Source organism: Talaromyces proteolyticus, assembly GCF_021365285.1.
Source record: "Talaromyces proteolyticus strain PMI_201 chromosome Unknown BGW36scaffold_3, whole genome shotgun sequence".
NCBI lineage: Eukaryota > Fungi > Ascomycota > Eurotiomycetes > Eurotiales > Trichocomaceae > Talaromyces > Talaromyces proteolyticus.
Genome location: NW_025764279.1, coordinates 2,067,041 through 2,085,337, shown reverse-complemented (window position 1 = coordinate 2,085,337; position 18,297 = coordinate 2,067,041). Strand labels below are relative to the sequence as shown.

Genomic DNA, 18,297 nt, shown 5'->3' with positions numbered 1-18,297 from the left:
CTAGGGATTATATACAATATATATATACAGGCCTGGTATTTCATTTACGTCACAAATTTCCCTCCGCATGCAGACCGCCAGTGGCTATCGTCTTCAGAGGGGGTTACTGTGCCGCTCAGAATTGCTACCTAAGTTTGCATCTGTAAGTATCCTGCACCAGGTGCATGAAATCTGTGCAGTAACTCCTCATTCTGTACGACACTGGGCATTCCGCATGTAGAAATGCCGTCCTCCTGCAACATTTGAAGCAAGGATATCAATATTGGTTAAATACTTCTTTGACTGGTCTCAAATCGGATTCACTGATGCCTGCAGTTCCCAATCGGGGGTTGCGGAATGAAAGTTCTCAGATATCGCCGCCTGTCGTTTCCACATTCCTAGGCATGTATAATGCACTTCCGTGGTTGATTTCAGCCCGCCACATATACGGCAGAGACAGAGCAAAAGCTCGGAACTGGGGTCCCTGGGTTACCCTAGCCACAGAAACAGCGCCCCTGTTCTGTAAGAAAACTACTGAATGCTATAAACACATTGGAATTCAGATTGAAATTGAAATTGCTATACTCATAGTGATTGATATCGTATACATTACTCTTCAACATGACAGATCCGTGGCGCGTAGAAAGTTACCACGTTGCTGTGTCAATTGGTGACGCGGCAATACACTTACTAGTTAATGAACCGGCCGCTGGGAAAGCTACTGTGGAAAGAGCGTGTCTGATTGATGGAGGCGAGACTGACGGACTCCAGCCTCTTTCACTCACCATCCGTTGGATCGAACGACATCACAGCCTAGAAAATCTTCAATTTGATAGCGTTGTTGTCACTCATTGGGACTCAGATCACTATAAGGGTGTCGTTGCCCTGATCAACGACGATCTCGAAAAGCAGTTTGAGGATCTGAAGAAAAAGTATGATCCTGTCCCCGCCGATAAGGTGGCAGAGTTGAAGTGCAAGTATTTCAAATATGACAAGTCATCCAAATGTCTCACCACCTTCTACGCCCCATACTGGGACGGATTTGCAAGAAAGGATTTTGGGGGGGGATGGACATCTGCTGTTGTTCTAGAATCTGAAGGAGATGATCCCAAGGAGAAGAAGCCGGTGAAGGCTCAAGACCGGCCAGATAACCTTACAGAGAACACGGATGATCCAAAGAACCGTCTGCTCAATTTTGGATTGATGAAGAACAGCACAGGCAAGCTGATGTACGACTCGAGCGGGAAACCGTATTTTGCCAACGGAATCTGCAAGCTGCGCTATACTCCAATCGAATTGATCGGGGTCAACTTTTTCAATAACATCAACGGGTTCAACGAGACCAGCAAATACCAAGATGCAAAGGACCGAGCTGCACTCGTCGGACAAGTCGACTGGAAAGAGGCCCCGGTGGGAGTTGTATGCCTGGCCAGTTTGAACGGGTGCATTGGGGACTCTGATCCAACGTTTCAAATAGGGAAGAAAAAAGCGCTAGGGGATCCTAGTTTTGACAAGCCGCCTCCCCCTGATGTTGTGAACGACAAAAAGTGCAGCAAGAATAATTGGGCTTCCATTTGCGCTATCGTGATTTGGCAGAATCAGAATGTGTCACACTATTTTGCAGGGGATGCGCCGTGGTTTATCGAGAATCGCCTGGCAAAGTGGCTCAACACAACCGTTCCAAAGATGAAGTTGAGGTAGGTGGAAGACATTCGTTCTCAGGATTTGATAATAACGGATAAAAAAAGCCATCATGGGTCACTGTCTTCAACATCAATGGACCTCCTTAACAAGTTGAACCCGGAATTGATCGTTGTGAGTGCAGGAAATAAATACTGGCATCCGTGTATGTGATCCCTTCCTTTCCCTGCCTCTTCCACCAGCTCATCCCAGCATCCCAGCATGGGCAACCCTCGCCTACCTGAACGCCCGGCTTCTGGATAAACCCACTAAAATGAAGCCCTTGCTTGCTACACGGTAAGGATGAAGAACGAGGTGGTCTATGAGAATGAAGGCGCTGACCTGTCGTGCTTAGATACCCATACTACTGCATGCCTGAAGGCACCAGCGATAAATACGATCGGAAGGGATCATACGGAGATCTTGTGGAATTTGTGAGTGGCGACATTAAGTTGGATAATAACAGTGTCTGGAAGCAGTACCTGGACGACCTTGCCAACCGGTATGTGGAGTTTAACAAAACAACCAAGCCCAATGTGCAAGATTTCCGCGAGCAGGCGAAAGCGTTCTATAAAGGGATGCAGTCAAAAGTCGACAAGTACATAAAGGAGCACAGCGTTGAAAACCTTCGAAAGCTCTTGATCGAGTATAATTGCCAGGTTTGGATGGCCTGGCAAATCGACCAGGCGTGGCAGGCGTGCCTCAGCGAAATGTACAGTATGACCTACAGAGGCAAATTGGAAAAGAGCAAAAAACCACTTGCCATCTGCGTTACCAGTCACCAGGAGTCCATGGATTGGTACTGGGTAACAATCTTTCAAGAAGTCACAGAAACACGGGTCGCGGGGAATCGGCCAGCTACGGCAGTTACTGCGGTCCCTGGTGTTGTTGGCCTGGTAAATTTATATGGGGATGTTCCAGATACGCTGCTCGGATTCTCAGATCAGGCGTTAAAAGAAGCTATAGAGGGAGCAGACAAAATAAAGCGAAAAGCGACGGCAGATGAGAAGGTCAAGGGAAAACGGCCTAAGCCTTCAGAGAGCGATACTGTCGCTACGGCGGGTTCCGATATGAGTCCTCTGTTACCCATCATATCAAACCCATCCCCTGCACCAACTCCATCTCCTCCTATCCCGGACGGGTACTGGTATGCCGCCAGCACGGAATCTACCGATCCTCGTATCCAGACGTTACCCAAGGGTACGGATCTGGACAGCTTTATTGGGGGGTTGCATTGGCGGATGTTCGGGCTGACTGCAAAGCCAGCGGCTGGAACTGCCCAACAATTCCTCAAAAAGGACGAATGGTTGAGCTGGAGTACAGACACCATTGGGGCAAGTCAAATGACTGTAATCACTGACAATAGTGGAATACCAGACAGCTTCCAAGTACAGATTCCTGCTCCCTGGTCGCCGAAGGGTCTTCTGTCCTTTGATAGCGCCGCCGTGACCGCGGCCTTTGGGTTGAAAACGGCACTGCCGAACCATGGAATTGTCAGCCAGCTTGATACGATGGTCTTTGCCCTCGTATCTGCTACAGAGCAGTCAGCACATGCAACCCTCAAAGATATATTTTCCTATGCAGGGCTCTCCACACTCACTAACTCACCGCTCGGTAAGGTAATTGGAGAAAGTGTGAATCTCACACTGCGTATGGGCCCTGGAATCAGGAACGCGGTCTGGTTTGCTCCCCATGGGTTGTACCGGACCAGTATGCGCCTCGAATGGGTCTTTGATGACGAGGGAATTAAGAGGCTCGAGCAATTATTCAACTTTGAGGGGAAAATTCCAATTAAATCCGCCAGCCTAACCACCCGAATTGCCGGCTGCTGGAATTTGTCAACGAATGGTGTGCGGGTAGCAACCTCCAACCACGCCCTCCTGGTGGTGGATTTGGGTGGTAACGTATTTGCTGGCTTTCAAGCAGTCGTCCAATTTGACACTAAAGCTTCCTGGATTGAGTTGCGTTTACAAACCAAAGACAAAGATATCCAGCTAACTCAAATCCTTACGTGGCTATCTAAAGAGGTCAAAAAATCGTTCAATGATCTGGATCCTACCGTTGAGTTGCAAGAGCTACTTAAAGCTGTCACAAGCATGCTGGATAGTATCCGCATACGTGAATTCAGCATAGAAATTGACATATCTACCGGAAAGCCGGAGATTCGAAGCTGGGGCTTCACTCTCGAAATCCCCCTCAAAGTCGATGGTTCCCCCACGTGTGTCTTCACCTACTGGAGCATGACGGGGACACTGTCAGGCCGTCTATGGTTTCAATCAGATGATGCGATTCCCGTCTGCTTACAGCCCGATTGGGAAGAAGTCCTAGACTTGCAACCGTACAATAAGTCTGAAAAGTCGTATTTGGATCTCAATTCATTGCTGCAGGCTGGCACTCAGCAGATCCCTCAGGGGCTCCCTACGGAGTTAGTGGAGGCTAGTATCGAGATCACCAAAAAGTCTCTGATTATTCGAGCAGATGCGAAATGCCCGGTCATCCAAAATACCAGCTCGGTGCCGCCCGTGGAGCTAGAGGATATTAGCCTTTATGTTGAGTATGATATGACCACCAAGGCTGTGATGTGTGAGGCTGCTTTCAAGCTAGAGTTGATCAGTGCTAATGAAGAGTATGAAGAGCCCTCTGTGATCCTTGACGGGTCCATTTTGTATGATTCTACAAGCAAAAGCTGGACTCTGGAAGCGAAATTGCACCCAGTCACTCTCGGTGATTTGTATGTATTTTTTGACCCAGATGCACAAGACATTGTCTTGGATATTTTGTGCCGGTTAGAGGTTGCTCAGCTCGACTTAACATATAATTATGCCAAGGGCCAAGGAAGTTCATTTGAGTTTGCAGGTGGTCTCCAGATCGGAGACCTCGAGCTGGACCTCACGTACAGCTATAGTCAAGACGGTTGGGACTTGATCGCAACGCTGGGTGCAGCATCCCAAGGTGCCACTTTGGAGACTATTATTGAAGGTCTTGTGGGGAAAGAGGATAGCGAACTCCTTCCCTCATTTATTGGCAATATCCCCATCCCAAGCGCGGCAGACAAAGGGGCAGTGAAAATCCACTGCGCGCGACTGGGGCATAGTGCAAAGGCTCTCGGTCTCGCAGCTCCGAATGATAATAGGGGGGTTTTCTTCAGCGTTGAAGTGACCACCGGATTCATTGGAAACATTGAGTTGAGTGTGACATTCATCCAATACCGCCATTTAGACTGGCAGCCAGGCGCAGCACCTAAGAGGGTTCTTAGACTTGCCGTAAGGGACTTGCCAACGGTTATGATTGACCTCATCGGACCTCTTCCACAGCCTTTCGATCAAATGTTGTATCTCTGGGTGAAGGACCCAAGTACTCAATCTTCTTCCATTGGTGGACTGTCTCGAGAAGATATAAATACAATCAATAATGAGTTAGATCCGACTGGAATTCACCCAGAAGACAGGCTCATATTCCGAGATACCAAAAAGACCAGTGGGGCCAAGGATATCGTGTTGGCCTCAGGTTCGCACTTTATCTTAGTGATGAGGGAGGGAAATCAGCGCCAAGCTCTCATTGACTATGTATTCCAATCTAGCAAGAAAAAATTGATCAGTCGTCAAGTGACCACGCTGCAGTCCGGCAATGCAGAGGATACTGGAGACACGTCGATGGCGCCATATAATAAGAAGTCTGGTAAGATATGACCGCGCTCTTGTTAATAACCGTAGAAGAGTTTAGTAGATACTAACTGACTTGATGGCCAGGTCCAATATCGATCAGTAACATCGGCTTCACTCTCAAAGGGAGCACGGTGATGATCATCCTCGATGCGTCTTTTCTTCTAGGCCCTGTAGGCTTCACTTTCATTGAGGCTGGAATTGGCCTGGATCTGTCCAAGACACACATCCAGGATATCAGTCTGAAGAACGTGCAGTTCCATCTCGGTGGGTTGGCTGTGCAGTTCGATCGCTCCCCGGTAATCCTTGCTGGTGAATTCACCATGATAGATTCCGGTAACATCAAGGGGTTTGCTGGGGGAATTGTCGTATCATTCAAACCATACATGTTCGCTGCGGCCGGGTTCTACGGCAAGGTGACACTCGACCACGGCGGCAATGAATTCACCAGCGTGTTTGTATTCGCGCGACTGGACGGACCCTTGGTGACGCTGGAACTGGCCGAGATCTCTGGAATCACTGGCGGATTCGGATATAACAGCAATATTAAATTTCCGAGCGTCGCGGAGGTATCGGAGTTTCCCTTCGTAAGCAAAACCGATCTTGAAGCAAAACCTATGGATACCGTGAAGAAACTAGTCAAGGCCGATGGCACGGGCTGGTTTAGCCCTCGCGATGGCTCCTTTTGGTTGGCTGCAGGCCTGCAGGTGACCGCATTCGAGACCTTGGTTTTCGATGCGGTGGTTGTGGTATCATGGAATCCCAAGGTGAAGCTCGGCATATTCGGTATCGCCGTCGCAGACATTCCCAAGGGCAGTGATATCCGGTTTGCACACGTTGAGCTGGGAATAGAGATGGTGGTGGACTTTGCAGCGGGCGTAATGAAGTTCGAGGCCCAGCTGGCGCCAAGCTCGTATGTCTTCCATCCCTCTTGTCATCTGACTGGCGGTTTTGCGCTTTACTACTGGTTTCACGGCTCCGAGGAGTCTGAACATGAGGGCGACTGGGTCTTCACGATCGGAGGCTATCACCGAGCATTCCAAAAACCCGCACACTACCCCGAACCAAATCGGCTAGGAATCTCATGGCGTTATGATAGTAACATCAGCATCACTGGAGAAGCATATTTTGCCATCACTCCGAAATGCTGCATGGGAGGTGGAAAATTGAGCGCTGTCTACGACACTGGACCGATCCGAGCCTGGTTCGATGCGTGGGCGGACTTTTTCATCAACTACAAACCGTTCTACTTCATGGCCGACATTGGGGTCTCACTGGGTGCCCAGCTAAGCATTGATATTGGAATTACCACGCTGCGGTTTAGTGGAGAGCTAAGTGCCTCACTATCACTGGCTGGGCCGCCTCTGCACGGCGAGGTGAAGGTTAAGATTCTCGTCTGTACAGTCAAGGTTTATTTCGGTGAATCCCCTAGTGGACCGAAGCCTCTATCGCTGGAGGATTTCTACAAACTCGTCGTCCAGGCCGATAAACAGTCCAGCCTTGCACGGACAATCCTGGATATCGGAGCTGGTAGCATCCCAGTGATCGACAGCAAAGCACATATATTCAGCTGCGTTCAGGGCATGATGGAAGGCGACAAGGATAATTCGGAGGTGGAAGAGGGTGCACCCTGGAAGGTTCGTTCGGGAAATTTTATCTTCGCAGTGCACTGTAAGTTCGCTATCAATAAAGCGACGGTGTCTCCTTCGGACGAATATGGGACGCCCGTCAAGACAGGCCCATCAGTAGAAGATCAGACCGATATATTTGCAAAGCCAATGCATTTGACGTCTCGCCTGACGTCTGAAATCACGATCACGATCCACCGAGAGCGGCAAGCAGTGTTCCTCAATGACGCGACAGACGACTACGAGTGGAATCCCACGAAGATTATGAAGGCTGTGCCTTCAGCTCTCTGGGGCATATGTACGGTCCACTGGTCACTTGAATTTCCATTGCGATGCACCTGCTAACTGTTGTTCTATAGATGATGCCAGCCAGGACCCCCAGCAACGCGGCAGCAGCACAGATGAGTTGATGAAGGGCGACCAACCCGCTAGGAATCTTTTAATGGGCATCCAGGTCGAATCTCCAAAACCCCAACTATCACCCGACAAGATCAAAAAGTTCAACGTGGTAAATGCAATGAAGATGCAGGTCACCATTGATGACCCCAAAAAACAGGTTCTTCCTACCTTCCCTGCCCGAGATGGCCGTTGGTCCCCTGCACCGTCCACCGGGGACAAGACGCAATGGGACAAGGTGAAAGCGCAGTGGCTAAACCCCGCGCAGCCTCATGACCGAGATGTAGCGGTTCAATGTCTGCCGCAGATTCTGGGATGGAAAAACACCTCTTCACTAACCGCAAAATTACCCAATCGACTGCTAGACGATTTCGGCAATCTGTACATGGCCGCACCGATGCTTTCAGTGGCGTGAACTTGTTGGAATTTAGAAGTCTGTCATTTGGACAATCCTATATTTTTATGAACAGACACAGTTTAACCCTCATTGTTCCAATGTCAGATTCAATGTAATGGCAGCGTACTGGATACGCTTGTTACCTCACATTTTGCCTTACCTCCAAGTATGAGGGAACGAGATGATGTGGGTACGGTGACAGGGTATTCAGGTGAGTCTCTGTACAGTTCTGCGAATTTAGATCATGGTCGCTCATATTTCTATGTAAACAAGAGTATGTGCACTGTGGACGGTTTTCCTGCCATGTGTCTTGTAGTAGCCTAATATTCCGGTGCTATATCCACCAACCTAGAAATTAAGTAGTCCTAATCCTGAGAATCAATGCTTGTTTTGGCTCTCCTGGTACAAGTCGAAATTCCCCTTTTTTAATTTTATTTGTCAAACATGTCATGAAATCCCCTAAACAGTTTCCCTTTACCGCCGGAGTGTCTCTCTACTCCATCTCCAAACATACATATATGTAGTATACACCTTCAACAACAGTAAGTTCCCAGGACGAATACATGCATATACCTGGCAACAACGAGCGCCTCTAACGGGACTACCAATGTCAATAGTAACCGAACTACCTCGTCGGATATTCCATCACCTAGCCAGTATTAACCAGGACGGCAAAATGCCTACCTCAAAGCCTGCCGGTGGTTGCCAAATAAGCAATATGATCTGCCTGACGATAGCGGGCTTCAGCGCACTCTGCATCCAGGGGCATTTGACCTCCTGGTTCATACCGAGTTTCTCCAGGAACCTTGCAGACAAACTGCCGCAGCACAACCAGGCCATCTTCTGGTGGCTGGGCTTCCCGGACGGTGCGCTGAGATCCGTTTTTATCATCTTCAATATCCTTCTCTCGGTTCTGCTCGGGTCGACGAGGTACAGGGCTATGTTATGTGTATGTCTTTATTGTGACCTGAAGTTGGGCGAGAGTCCGTTTCCACATATTTATTGTTCAGTCTTGTGGGAGGTGCGATACCGCTGAGATAAATACTTTTGTACATTTTTTTTCCATTTTGGTATCTTATTGTTGCTAGAACCGCTTTGAATATTTGGCCTTGTAGGCACTAACAATCACTCCATGGTGCTCATAGGCCAGGAAGACAGGTTGATTGGATAATAAGTAATAGCTTCAGTATACATTTACACTTAGCGAGACGCTGATGTAATACCATGGTTGCCGCTCAAGATCTACTCCGACTTGGACTTTACAAGGGCAATCAGTTTATCCTGCATGTCGCAAAAGATATTGATAGCCTTTGACCAGAATTAGCGAATACCCCTGTATTTGGAACTAAAACTGAGACATACCTGTGTCAACTTCTCTTCACTGGCACCGCCTAGATCCCGCGTGAACGCGATCCGGTACGCGGCTTCGTCTTTCAAGTACGACGTCCTCAAAAGACCCACTGTCATGGCAGGTGTCACCTTATCAAAGATAGATCTCGGCCTGGGGCCTGCAGGAAGTGAAAGGAGCTGGAGAAGAGACGGGGCGATGGTGATATGGTCCACGCCTGCCAACGCGAGCACGTCGTCTGTGGAGGTCAGACTCGCGGGAAGAACTTTGGTGACAGAGCTCATGATTTTGTAGTACTGCTGTATATTGCAGCAGAGCATGAATAGCTTGTTGGGGTCGACGAACCTATAAAAGTAATGGTTAGTTTAATAGAGACGGAAAAAGTGTATGGTGAGACAAACCCCGGCTCAAAGTGGACTTTTAGTTGATTGACGTATGGAGCGATATATGTACAGCCCACCTCCGATGCGAGAACTGCCTGCGGCATTGAGAACAGTGTCGTGGCGAGGGTATGCACCCCTGCCAACTGCAGTGTTCGACATGCCATCATGCCCTCCCATGTGCTCGGGATCTTGATACAAATCCTCGAACTGTCCCACTGGGGGGCAAGATCCTTGAAAAGATAAACAATCCCTATATAAAGTCAGCTCACGCCATTATATATAAGGAATTGCATCCTACGGAAAGCATTCGCAATCGTTTTCTCAGTCGAGTAAGCATAGTACGGATTAGTCTGGACATGCACCCTACCACGCAAATAGGGCGTAACTTGAATCGCCAGTTTCACAGTCTAACAGCCATTAGCAACACACTCCTAGGTATATCCTAGGCATATCCGAGAAAAAAACCCATACAGCAATTTCCACTGCCAATTCATCCAGCTCAATGCCTACAAACCGAGGCTCTCTCGTCTCTGCCATCGCCCGTAGAAGCGTGCTAGCTTTGAAGTGAGATTCTGCCAAGAGCTCCTTTCGCTCTGGTTTTGAGAGCTCGGCAAACGCGATTGCCTAGTCGTCTACTCAGCACGATGTATGGACTAGGAGCATAGACTAGGAATGGGGGGAAAGACCTGGTTGGATGTGCAGTCTTGGAAGGGGCCGAGGGTCTGGGCGACTGGAGAGCGTTGTTTTAGTACGAGAAAAGCATCCTGTGAGAAGCATGATAATGGAGGAAGGCACCTTTGGCGTCGAGCGTGTCGCAGTCAACAATACTCCTTGTTCGGAGATAGTCCAGTGCTGAAGCTGGAGAGACTGCCATCTCGAATGCAGCTTTGGCGCGATTTGTGAGGGTCAGTGGGGTAAGTGGATGCGATGAAGATGGGCAGAGCTTGGTGAAGAGTCAGTAGAATGTAATAGAGAAACTGTGCTTGTCAGGATGGGAATTAGAGAGTGATGGGCTATGGATCTTCAAGCTCCCCGCAGGAAGTACAGCGCCTATCAGCTTCCCCGCACCCGAAACACCACTAGTATGTGGAGGTATGGCTTACAATCTGCGGTGAAGATTAAGAGAATAACTAGAATGGCCACTAACTTATATATTGGTATTATCCAGGAATAACGCCATCTAATGCAAAACTACAACGAGATACAGCACTTCTTTATCCAATACTCTTCGAGCTGGTCGCCAACCAAGCTTCATGCAGCTTCTTTTGTCTTTCCCAGTCCTTGCGTAGCTTTTTAGCCCGGCTTTTAGGAAGCTCTTCACCGTCAGAGTTGTGCGTGGGAAGCCCTTCGGCGTCCCAGGCACTGTATTCGTTTGTTCTGAACATGTCCAAATGGCTCAGACGTCCCTTTTCGGCCTTTTCGCGAGCTTCTTTCTCTCGTTTCTCCTTTTCAATCTGCTTTTGACGTGCCCTATGCGCCTTTTCTTCTCGGGCTTGTAGTAACTCCTTGGTGACGGGCCGGACGAGTGCAGGTAGGTTATCCCGATCCTCAAGATAAACGCCTAGGTCGAAAAGATCGATGTCACGGACGCGGTCGCAGAGGGTCAAGATCTCCTTGCTAATATTGTCTGAGTCACCAAGGGAGTCTATTTTAGTTCGAAAATCCGAAAGCACTTTGGCGTATGGCTCCGCTGCCTCTGACGTAGAGGGCTCAGATCCAGCTTCCTGGCCGACAATACTCTTGATCTCAGCGCCGGTAAGTCCTTCCTTTGATCGCGCCTTTTCTCTAAGTGAGTCGCGCATTTTCGACAACGGGTACAAGTATGGCTTCGCTTCTTCAGGCACATCAATGCCAGACCAGCCAATTTCTGAGACGTCGGGTGATGCCGAGCCATTCAAACCAAACATGTTGACCATGAAAGTCACCCACCTCGCGGCTTGCTCAACATGCTCAGGGTTAATAGTAGCCTTGTCGGTCGAGTTATATTTGGTGATGAGATCAGAAATTGCGAACATAGCGGCTGGAGTGTTGAAAGAGTCGCAAAGGGCATCGTGAACTGCAGTCTTGGCAGTCTCGAGAGCAGCGCCCAACGATTGATCGGATCCATCGCTTGACGTCTTCAGCAACGAAAGATCTTTCATTTTCAAGAAGAAATTGTTGACTTTTTCTTCCCATGCGCTGCTGGTATTTACAAGGTCTTCTGTGATTTCAATCCCACCGTTCCAGTTTCCGATTAGGAACACGGTGCGTAAGCTCCGAGAAGTCCAGTCTTTTCGATCAAGTGCTTCTCGAATAGTGGTAAAATTCTTCAGACTCTTGCTCATCTTTGAACCTTGTATCTGTGAGAACAAATTAGTCCTGGTCTAATACCAAGTCGAAACATGATACTCACCGAAAGATGGCCCATGTGTAAGAAATAGTTGATCCACTGGTCATGAGAGTGAGTGTTCCAATAAGCTTCACTCTGAGCCAATTCATTGTCATGATGGGGAAATGCCAGATCAATACCACCACTGTGAATATCTATGCTTTGTCCCAGTTTCGCCGAGGCCATCGCCGAGCATTCAATGTGCCAACCAGGTCTTCCTTTACCCCAAGCGCTCGCCCAGCTCGGCTCACCTGGTTTGGAAGCTTTCCATAGCGCAAAGTCGGAATTTGACCGCTTCTCCGTCGATTTACTTGTCAGAGCACCTTCACCTTCGGCGACGAGCTTTCCGTCAGATCGGCTCCACGGCTCGAGTCTTGCATATGGGAATCCAGCTTCCTCAAACGCTTTGATATCAAAGTAGACAGAACCATCAGATGTGACATATCCAAATTTATTGTCCACGATGCGTTGTACAAAGTCAGCGATCTCCTGACCATACTCAGTCACTCGGGTTATCTCATCAGGATCCAGTACGTTGAGGTCTCGCACATCCTGCATGAAACGATCCTCGTACTTCTTCGTAAGCCTCGTAAAGATAGAATGGTCGCTTCCATCGATAGTCGACCCTTCCAGTTTGTCTAGATACGGGAGAAACACGTCCTGCGCATTTGTATAGAATGATTCACTCAATACCGACGCAGGGTTGCTCTCGGCGTCCGCAATCACTTTCGCCGCCGAAGCAACGGTTTTGATGTGCATCTTCACTTTTACCTCGTCATCCCCAGGCTTTTCATTGCCTGGCAGCGGCCCGCCATTCAGCACGAAAGCATACACCTTTTCAACTTCCGATTGGTATTGCGCCGGTGGCAGCTCAGGGTCTAATAGAGGCAGGCTCTTGGTTATATAAGCCTTATAAGCAGTCTTTGCGGTGTTGAGAACGCTCGCATCGATGGTAGGGTGCGCAGAAACGAACTTGTTGAAGAGATATTGCTGACGGCCTCGAAGAATAATCTATTCAGTTAGATAAACACACAAACACCTCAAGGTCGGCGGCAGGGATATACTTTATCATCGACGTCGGTTATGTTCATAATAAACTCGACGTCAAACTTGAAGTAGTCTCGAAGAATGCGACGGATGATGTCTGTAGTGACATAATTTCGTGCGTGGCCCAGATGCGAATCGTCGTATACTAAACCAGACATTAGCTACAATCTCCCCACAATCAGCAGCGTTGAAGCACTCACCTGTCGGTCCGCAGGCATACCAGGTCACTTTGCGGCCCTTGGGATCAAGCGGCACAAAGGGGACTTTGGACTTTGTCAACGAGTTGTAGATCTTGAGAGGGGGCAGCTTGGTGTCCGGGTGCGCGACTGGCTGCTGCCATGTGGGCTGCTGGCGAGCGGTCGCCATTGTTCTGGAGGCAGGAAAAAGAACTGACGGGGGACGCGGTCTGAGATGGAGACTGAGAGGAGAGAAAAGCGAGAGCCTCATAAAGGAGCGCGAGGAACGGGCTTTTATATGCAAGGAAGAGGAATGAGGGGCGGGTGAGTCACATACACATACAACAATAATTAACAACAACGAGAGCAATACGAGTCATTTCTGTAACAGTCACAGCCCGCAGCAGGAGGCTGACCCGCCCCCGCTACGGGAGACCGCCCTAAGCCCTACTTTAGCCTAGTTGGGCCAGCTGCGGCAGAAAAAAGATTCCTGTTAAACTTCAACCTCATTTCACCCTGCACAAACATATACGAATATCTGGGCCTGTATTCCGTCAATTCCCTCTGACGGTCGAAGCATGCCCTCGCCATTCCTCAACCCCGGCGCGCGCTCGACAGCCAACGGGCTCTCCCTCCTCCATCTCCGCCGAGACAACCTCCTCCCCGTCGTCCTCGACGCCTCCGATGCAGACCCCAGCACTGAGAAAATCGTAACAACACGCTTCGGCCCATTCCCGCACAGCACTCTGCTTAACAAGACGTGGGGCTCACAAATCGCCTCCTCAAATCCCCCCTCCAACAAACGAGGCAAAAAGGCACTGAAACGAAAAGCCGACGATCTTGACTCAACAGAAGCCGACGATGTGCCGGCGTCTGCAAGCGGGTTTATACATATATTCCCACCCACCCCTGAATCCTGGACTTCGTCGCTTCCGCATCGAACCCAGGTCGTCTATACGCCAGACTACAGCTACGTTCTGCACAGACTGCGTGCGCGACCGGGCTGCACGATCATCGAGGCGGGCGCCGGTAGCGGGTCGTTCACGCACGCCGCTGCTCGCGCCGTGTTCAATGGATACAGCTCAGCGTCGTCACCCAAATCCAAGAAGAGGACGCGATTCGGCAAAGTCTGCAGCTTCGAGTTCCACGCCCAACGCGCGCAAAAGATCCGCGAAGAGCTCGCGCAGCACGGCCTAGAAGACGTCGTGCACACCACGCACCGTGACGTCTACAGCGACGGCTTTCTCCTCGGTGATCCAAAAACCGGGAAATCACCGCGCGCCAATGCAGTGTTCCTGGATCTGCCAGCGCCGTGGCTCGCGCTGAAGCACCTTGTACGGAATCCGGCTGATGGCGCGGCCGTCTCACCGCTTGACCCATCCTCACCGGTCTTCATCTGCACGTTCTCGCCGTGCATGGAGCAAGTGCAGAAAACAATCAGCACGCTGCGTCAGCTCGGCTGGTTGTCAATCTCAATGGTGGAAGTCAACCAGCGCCGCATCGACGTGCGCAGAGAGTTGTATGGGCTCGGCAACGAGGGTGTTCGGGGCGCGGTGCAATTCCCCAAATCCGTCGATGAGGCTATTGGGAAGCTGCGGAGTGAGGAGGACAAGATGCGCGAGTATCGGAAATTGCAAAAGGAGGGGGTGAACTCAAACACAGACACAAACGGCAACGAAAGGGCTGTCAAAGAGGATGATAATACAGACGAGGCTAAGAATGAAGTCCCCGTGTATCAGCGTGGCCGTCTGATCCATCGCACAGAGCCGGATTTGAAAACGCATACGTCGTACCTCGTCTTCGCGGTTCTACCGCGGCCTTGGTCAGAGGAGGAGGAGCGGAGGTGTCGAGAAAGATGGCCCTCGCGATCGGAGCGTAATGGAGAGGCTGCTGTGAAGACTGAGTAGAGCACTGGAGTTGAAATTGACTACCAGTTCATAATTGTATATTTAGGAACACAGGCATATGATCAATCAATATGACCAACATCGAGAATTACATAGTTAAGAAGTAGGTGGTTCGATATGTACGTGCTCTAAATTCTATTTAAGTCGTAATATGTCCATGCCAGCTGGCTCGAAATAGCAAGCCAACGTGTGCATATATACGCGGTTTGGTTCAATATCGCACTGAAGATTCTCAGTTCCAGCCAAGGATCAAGATCGAAATCGAAAGTCTAGATATTATTTTCTTTCCTGAACTTATCCCATGCTTCGTTCAGCGAGCTAAACACCGCGCCAGCAATCATCCTCTGCTCCGTCGTCGCGGTCGTCGGGATCTGCATTAATCAGGATTAATCAGCCAGCTGATAAGAGTGTAAGAGTTTAGGGTGCGGTAAAAGCTTCTCACCTTGTCAGGATGTACCTTCGCAATTCCCTTCATGTACTGGATCTTGACTTTATTCGGCAGCACCAGTTCCGCAAGACTAATCTTCTTCCACCCCGCCTCGACCCAGAGGACAGTGTCGAGGCTGCCGAGTAGAGCGCGCAGATTATCCTGTTTCCCGTCCTTCCACGCTGCGATTCTCGCGTCGACGCTATCCGTCAGCGCGAGTTTCTCCTCGTCCGCGCGCTCGGCAGCTTCGTTGGCGGCGCGGAGCCGTGTCACGGCTTCGGCGGGTGGTGCTGGTCGCGAAGTCAAAGCAGGCTGCTTCCGGGCTGTCGATGGCTGTGGGTTAGATCGCGGAGTGGCGGATCGCGATGTTGCAGGGGTGGGTTTGCTGATCCCAGCGGCTTTTTCGCACCGGTCTCGACCCTGGATGCTGGTGCTCCCGCCGTGGCCGGACTCAACCGCTTGTCTCCAAGCCTGCGCTGCATCGACCCATTTTTCAAGGTGTTCCAGGCCCTCGGCCTTGCGCATGATGGCCTTGCCGAAGAAATCTTTCATTGGTTTGGCCGGCTGGCCATTGCCAAGCTCGATGCTTTCGCCTTCGCCTTTGGACGGTCCGATAAATGTAATGACAGATTCTGCGTCGCTGATGGCTAGCTTTGGGTCTCCGATTTTGAGCGCCGTCATGGCACGATTACTGCGTGCTAGTAGTGTGACGGGGTGGGTTCCTGGAAGGTGTGATAATGACCTCGTAAAAGCTTCGTGTGCGGCAGCATAATCTCCTCTTTTATAAGCCTCATTGCCAAGTTCACGGTCCTTATGAAAAGAACTCAAAGCCGAGGGCGAGGCCTGAGGAGCGTTCCGCGTAACAGCTTTCGGTCGAGGCGCTTGTGCCCTGGGTTTCTGCGGCGCCTGGCTTGGGGAAGAGGCCGATAAAATAGGCGGAGGTGCGGGTGCGGGTGACATTGTATTATCTAAAAGATCTATGGATTGCTCGTCTTTCTGTGGTTGTGGCGTTCTTCTCCGCCTTGCAGGGCTAACATATGCCTGGGCAGACTGTTCTTCTAGTGCATTCCGACTAAGCTGGGATTTCAGATCTTTCTTGGAATTCTGTGGCCGAGGTGGTTGTAGTGGCTGTGGACGTTCTCGCTGCTCTCGTAACGGGAAAGGCGTGGGCTCATGATGTCTCATAGGAGCTTCTGTAAATCTTCCAGAATGTTGTGGCGGCCTTGGCTCCGTGGATTCAGGTTTTCGCGCAGTGCGACGGGTTGGTTTCCCAGAGTCCATTTCTAGAAGCATAGCCTCGTCGGTCATGTTACTAGGGCGCTGTCGCTGCTCGTCTCGAACTTGGGCTTTATCCGATCGTGATGGTTTGGATGCACGGCTTTCCTTCTCTTCAGCCAGCTGAGCTTCCTGCATCCAGCGAGGTCGGTTAGGATCCGCCTCCGAGTTGAATTCGTGAACAGCCTGCTGGACTTTCTTGCTCCCCGTTTTCCATAGCGTATTCGCTGTCTTGAATAGCTGGTTGCCAAAGTTGGTGGCCATTTCACCGACGTCACGGTCACGAGAAGCAGGAGATCTGTTATCCACACGACGTCCAGATGGTTGTAGCGAGCTGTCTTCTATCATCCAAGACGGGGTGCCGTTCTGCCGCCGATTGCTGCTGCTCTTGCCACGGGGTTGGCTTTCCTCTGGTAGCCCAGCCTTTGCTCTAGATTTCTGACGCGATTCAGAATGTGCTTGATTCAAAAGCCAGCCTACTGCAGCCTGCACATCGAGACCAGATTCGGTGCTTTCCAGAGCGAGCGCGGCCTTTTCCGGCGGGAATCCCATATCGACAAGTTCAGCAATTGCTTTGTCCCGTGGGTCACTAGGTTTCGGCAATGCAGCAGAAACGCTGGGTTCTGGAGTTGATTGTTTTTGAGGTTGCGGTAATTCCGATACTGGTTTTCCAAGTAGCCCCAAAAAGTCATCGTCGTCATTAGAATCTGCCGGAGGTCGCGGGGCTGACGTTGATTTAGAAGGTAGTTGTCCGAGACCAAATGGATCATCATCATCAAAAGTCAGATCGTTACTGCTTTCCTGCGCAGCAAATTTGGCCGGACTTGCAGATGCACTTCGGCCGGTAGGAATAGGGAAATTGGTGGATGCGTCGACGGGCGCTGAAGCATTAAAAGCAGCCAAAACGTCGTCATCTTCAGCCTCCGCAGTTGGTACAGGTGACCCCCCTACAGTTGATTTTGGCGTCCCTCCCCTGCTCTGACCCAGGCTATCCCAGAACTGAGCATTCTGACCGCCATATTGAGCCTCGAATCGGTTCCGTTTCTCGGCCTCCTGCCTAGCTTTTTGCTCTTGCAGCTTCTTCTGTTGCTCCAGCAAGGACACATTCTTGTTGCTCGAGCCCGAGTTGTTGAATGAAACCAGATTAGCAAAGCTGTCGTTCGCTGGCGTTGCTGGCTTCGACGGGGGGTTGTTGGAGGCTGTGTGTATGTTGGCTGATAGTGGGGTGGCACGACCTGAGGCTGGCGATGGATGTATGGACGAGAAAGAGCTTATTGGTGGGAGCTTGCTAGCATTGTTGGGGCTGTTGCTCCAGCTCAAGCCGTTCAGGTCATCCATACTAACTTGGGGGGGTTCGGACAATTAATCGCAGCAGCAACGAGTGGAAAGCGGCGAATTGGTGGTATCATTGAAACACACAGCGGGAAGGACACGTCGACGCTCGCTCACAAATGAAGGATACAACTCATGGCGAAAAGAAAAACATAATACGCTACTTTCGAATGCTGGGTTGAAGTCAGAGCGCCGAAGGCTCACGGTCGTAGCGTAGAGTTGTGATTGAAGCTGTGACTGGTTGTCTGTCGAGTGTCGTGATGGGCTGTGGCTAGAAGTGGCTAGTGAGTGG

The 18,297-nt window shown here is 50.3% G+C and overlaps 6 protein-coding genes across 6 annotated transcripts; 3 read left to right on the top strand and 3 right to left on the bottom strand.

Moving 5' to 3' along the window:
* Positions 1-600: 600 nt before the first annotated feature.
* BGW36DRAFT_445863 (uncharacterized protein) lies at positions 601-1,680 on the top strand (the record flags this gene model as incomplete). The annotated part of the gene is made up of 1 exon (XM_046221692.1): positions 601-1,680. One exon carries the CDS (start codon positions 601-603, stop codon positions 1,678-1,680), a length of 1,080 nt encoding a protein of 359 aa, XP_046075642.1.
* Positions 1,681-1,755: 75 nt separating this feature from the next.
* Positions 1,756-7,760, top strand: BGW36DRAFT_405079 (uncharacterized protein; the record flags this gene model as incomplete). Its single annotated transcript, XM_046218952.1, has 6 exons — positions 1,756-1,825; positions 1,863-1,956; positions 2,015-5,337; positions 5,409-6,992; positions 7,014-7,247; positions 7,309-7,760. The coding sequence occupies 6 exons, from the start codon at positions 1,756-1,758 to the stop codon at positions 7,758-7,760; spliced, it is 5,757 nt and encodes a 1,918-aa protein (XP_046075641.1).
* A 998-nt stretch (positions 7,761-8,758) lies between these two features.
* Positions 8,759-10,478, bottom strand: BGW36DRAFT_372495 (putative transaldolase). Its single transcript, XM_046215485.1, has 7 exons — positions 10,269-10,478; positions 10,160-10,203; positions 9,945-10,097; positions 9,772-9,880; positions 9,492-9,723; positions 9,105-9,435; positions 8,759-9,050 (listed from the first exon to the last, which is right to left on the bottom strand). Exons 1-7 carry the CDS (start codon positions 10,345-10,347, stop codon positions 8,985-8,987), a joined length of 1,014 nt encoding a protein of 337 aa, XP_046075640.1. The 5' UTR covers positions 10,348-10,478; the 3' UTR covers positions 8,759-8,984.
* Positions 10,479-10,604: 126 nt separating this feature from the next.
* Positions 10,605-13,556, bottom strand: BGW36DRAFT_372494 (cysteinyl-tRNA synthetase). Its single transcript, XM_046215484.1, has 4 exons — positions 13,089-13,556; positions 12,906-13,033; positions 11,866-12,852; positions 10,605-11,812 (listed from the first exon to the last, which is right to left on the bottom strand). Exons 1-4 carry the CDS (start codon positions 13,333-13,335, stop codon positions 10,688-10,690), a joined length of 2,487 nt encoding a protein of 828 aa, XP_046075639.1. The 5' UTR covers positions 13,336-13,556; the 3' UTR covers positions 10,605-10,687.
* Positions 13,557-13,570: 14 nt separating this feature from the next.
* BGW36DRAFT_414993 (tRNA methyltransferase complex GCD14 subunit-domain-containing protein) lies at positions 13,571-15,065 on the top strand. Its single transcript, XM_046219306.1, has one exon. The coding sequence runs from the start codon at positions 13,643-13,645 to the stop codon at positions 14,969-14,971; it is 1,329 nt and encodes a 442-aa protein (XP_046075638.1). The 5' UTR covers positions 13,571-13,642; the 3' UTR covers positions 14,972-15,065.
* A 175-nt stretch (positions 15,066-15,240) lies between these two features.
* On the bottom strand, positions 15,241-18,011 carry BGW36DRAFT_424543 (uncharacterized protein; the record flags this gene model as incomplete). Its single annotated transcript, XM_046219981.1, has 2 exons — positions 15,241-15,342; positions 15,414-18,011. The coding sequence occupies 2 exons, from the start codon at positions 18,009-18,011 to the stop codon at positions 15,241-15,243; spliced, it is 2,700 nt and encodes an 899-aa protein (XP_046075637.1).
* Positions 18,012-18,297: the final 286 nt, after the last annotated feature.

What these genes read in the sequence shown, in the direction of transcription:
- BGW36DRAFT_372495 (XM_046215485.1), bottom strand. Translation starts at nt 10,347, where the DNA reads ATGGCAGTCTCTCCAGCTTCAGCACTGGACTATCTCCGAACAAGGAGT. An exon ending in AACGATTGCGAATGCTTTCC is followed by an intron (nt 9,724 to 9,771) that starts GTAGGATGCAAT and finishes GACTTTATATAG; the next exon opens with GGATTGTTTATCTTTTCAAG. An exon ending in AAAGTCCACTTTGAGCCGGG is followed by an intron (nt 9,436 to 9,491) that starts GTTTGTCTCACC and finishes TTACTTTTATAG; the next exon opens with GTTCGTCGACCCCAACAAGC.
- BGW36DRAFT_372494 (XM_046215484.1), bottom strand. Translation starts at nt 13,335, where the DNA reads ATGAGGCTCTCGCTTTTCTCTCCTCTCAGTCTCCATCTCAGACCGCGT. An exon ending in GTATGCCTGCGGACCGACAG is followed by an intron (nt 13,034 to 13,088) that starts GTGAGTGCTTCA and finishes TGTCTGGTTTAG; the next exon opens with TATACGACGATTCGCATCTG. An exon ending in TAACCGACGTCGATGATAAA is followed by an intron (nt 12,853 to 12,905) that starts GTATATCCCTGC and finishes CTAACTGAATAG; the next exon opens with ATTATTCTTCGAGGCCGTCA.
- BGW36DRAFT_414993 (XM_046219306.1), top strand. Translation starts at nt 13,643, where the DNA reads ATGCCCTCGCCATTCCTCAACCCCGGCGCGCGCTCGACAGCCAACGGG.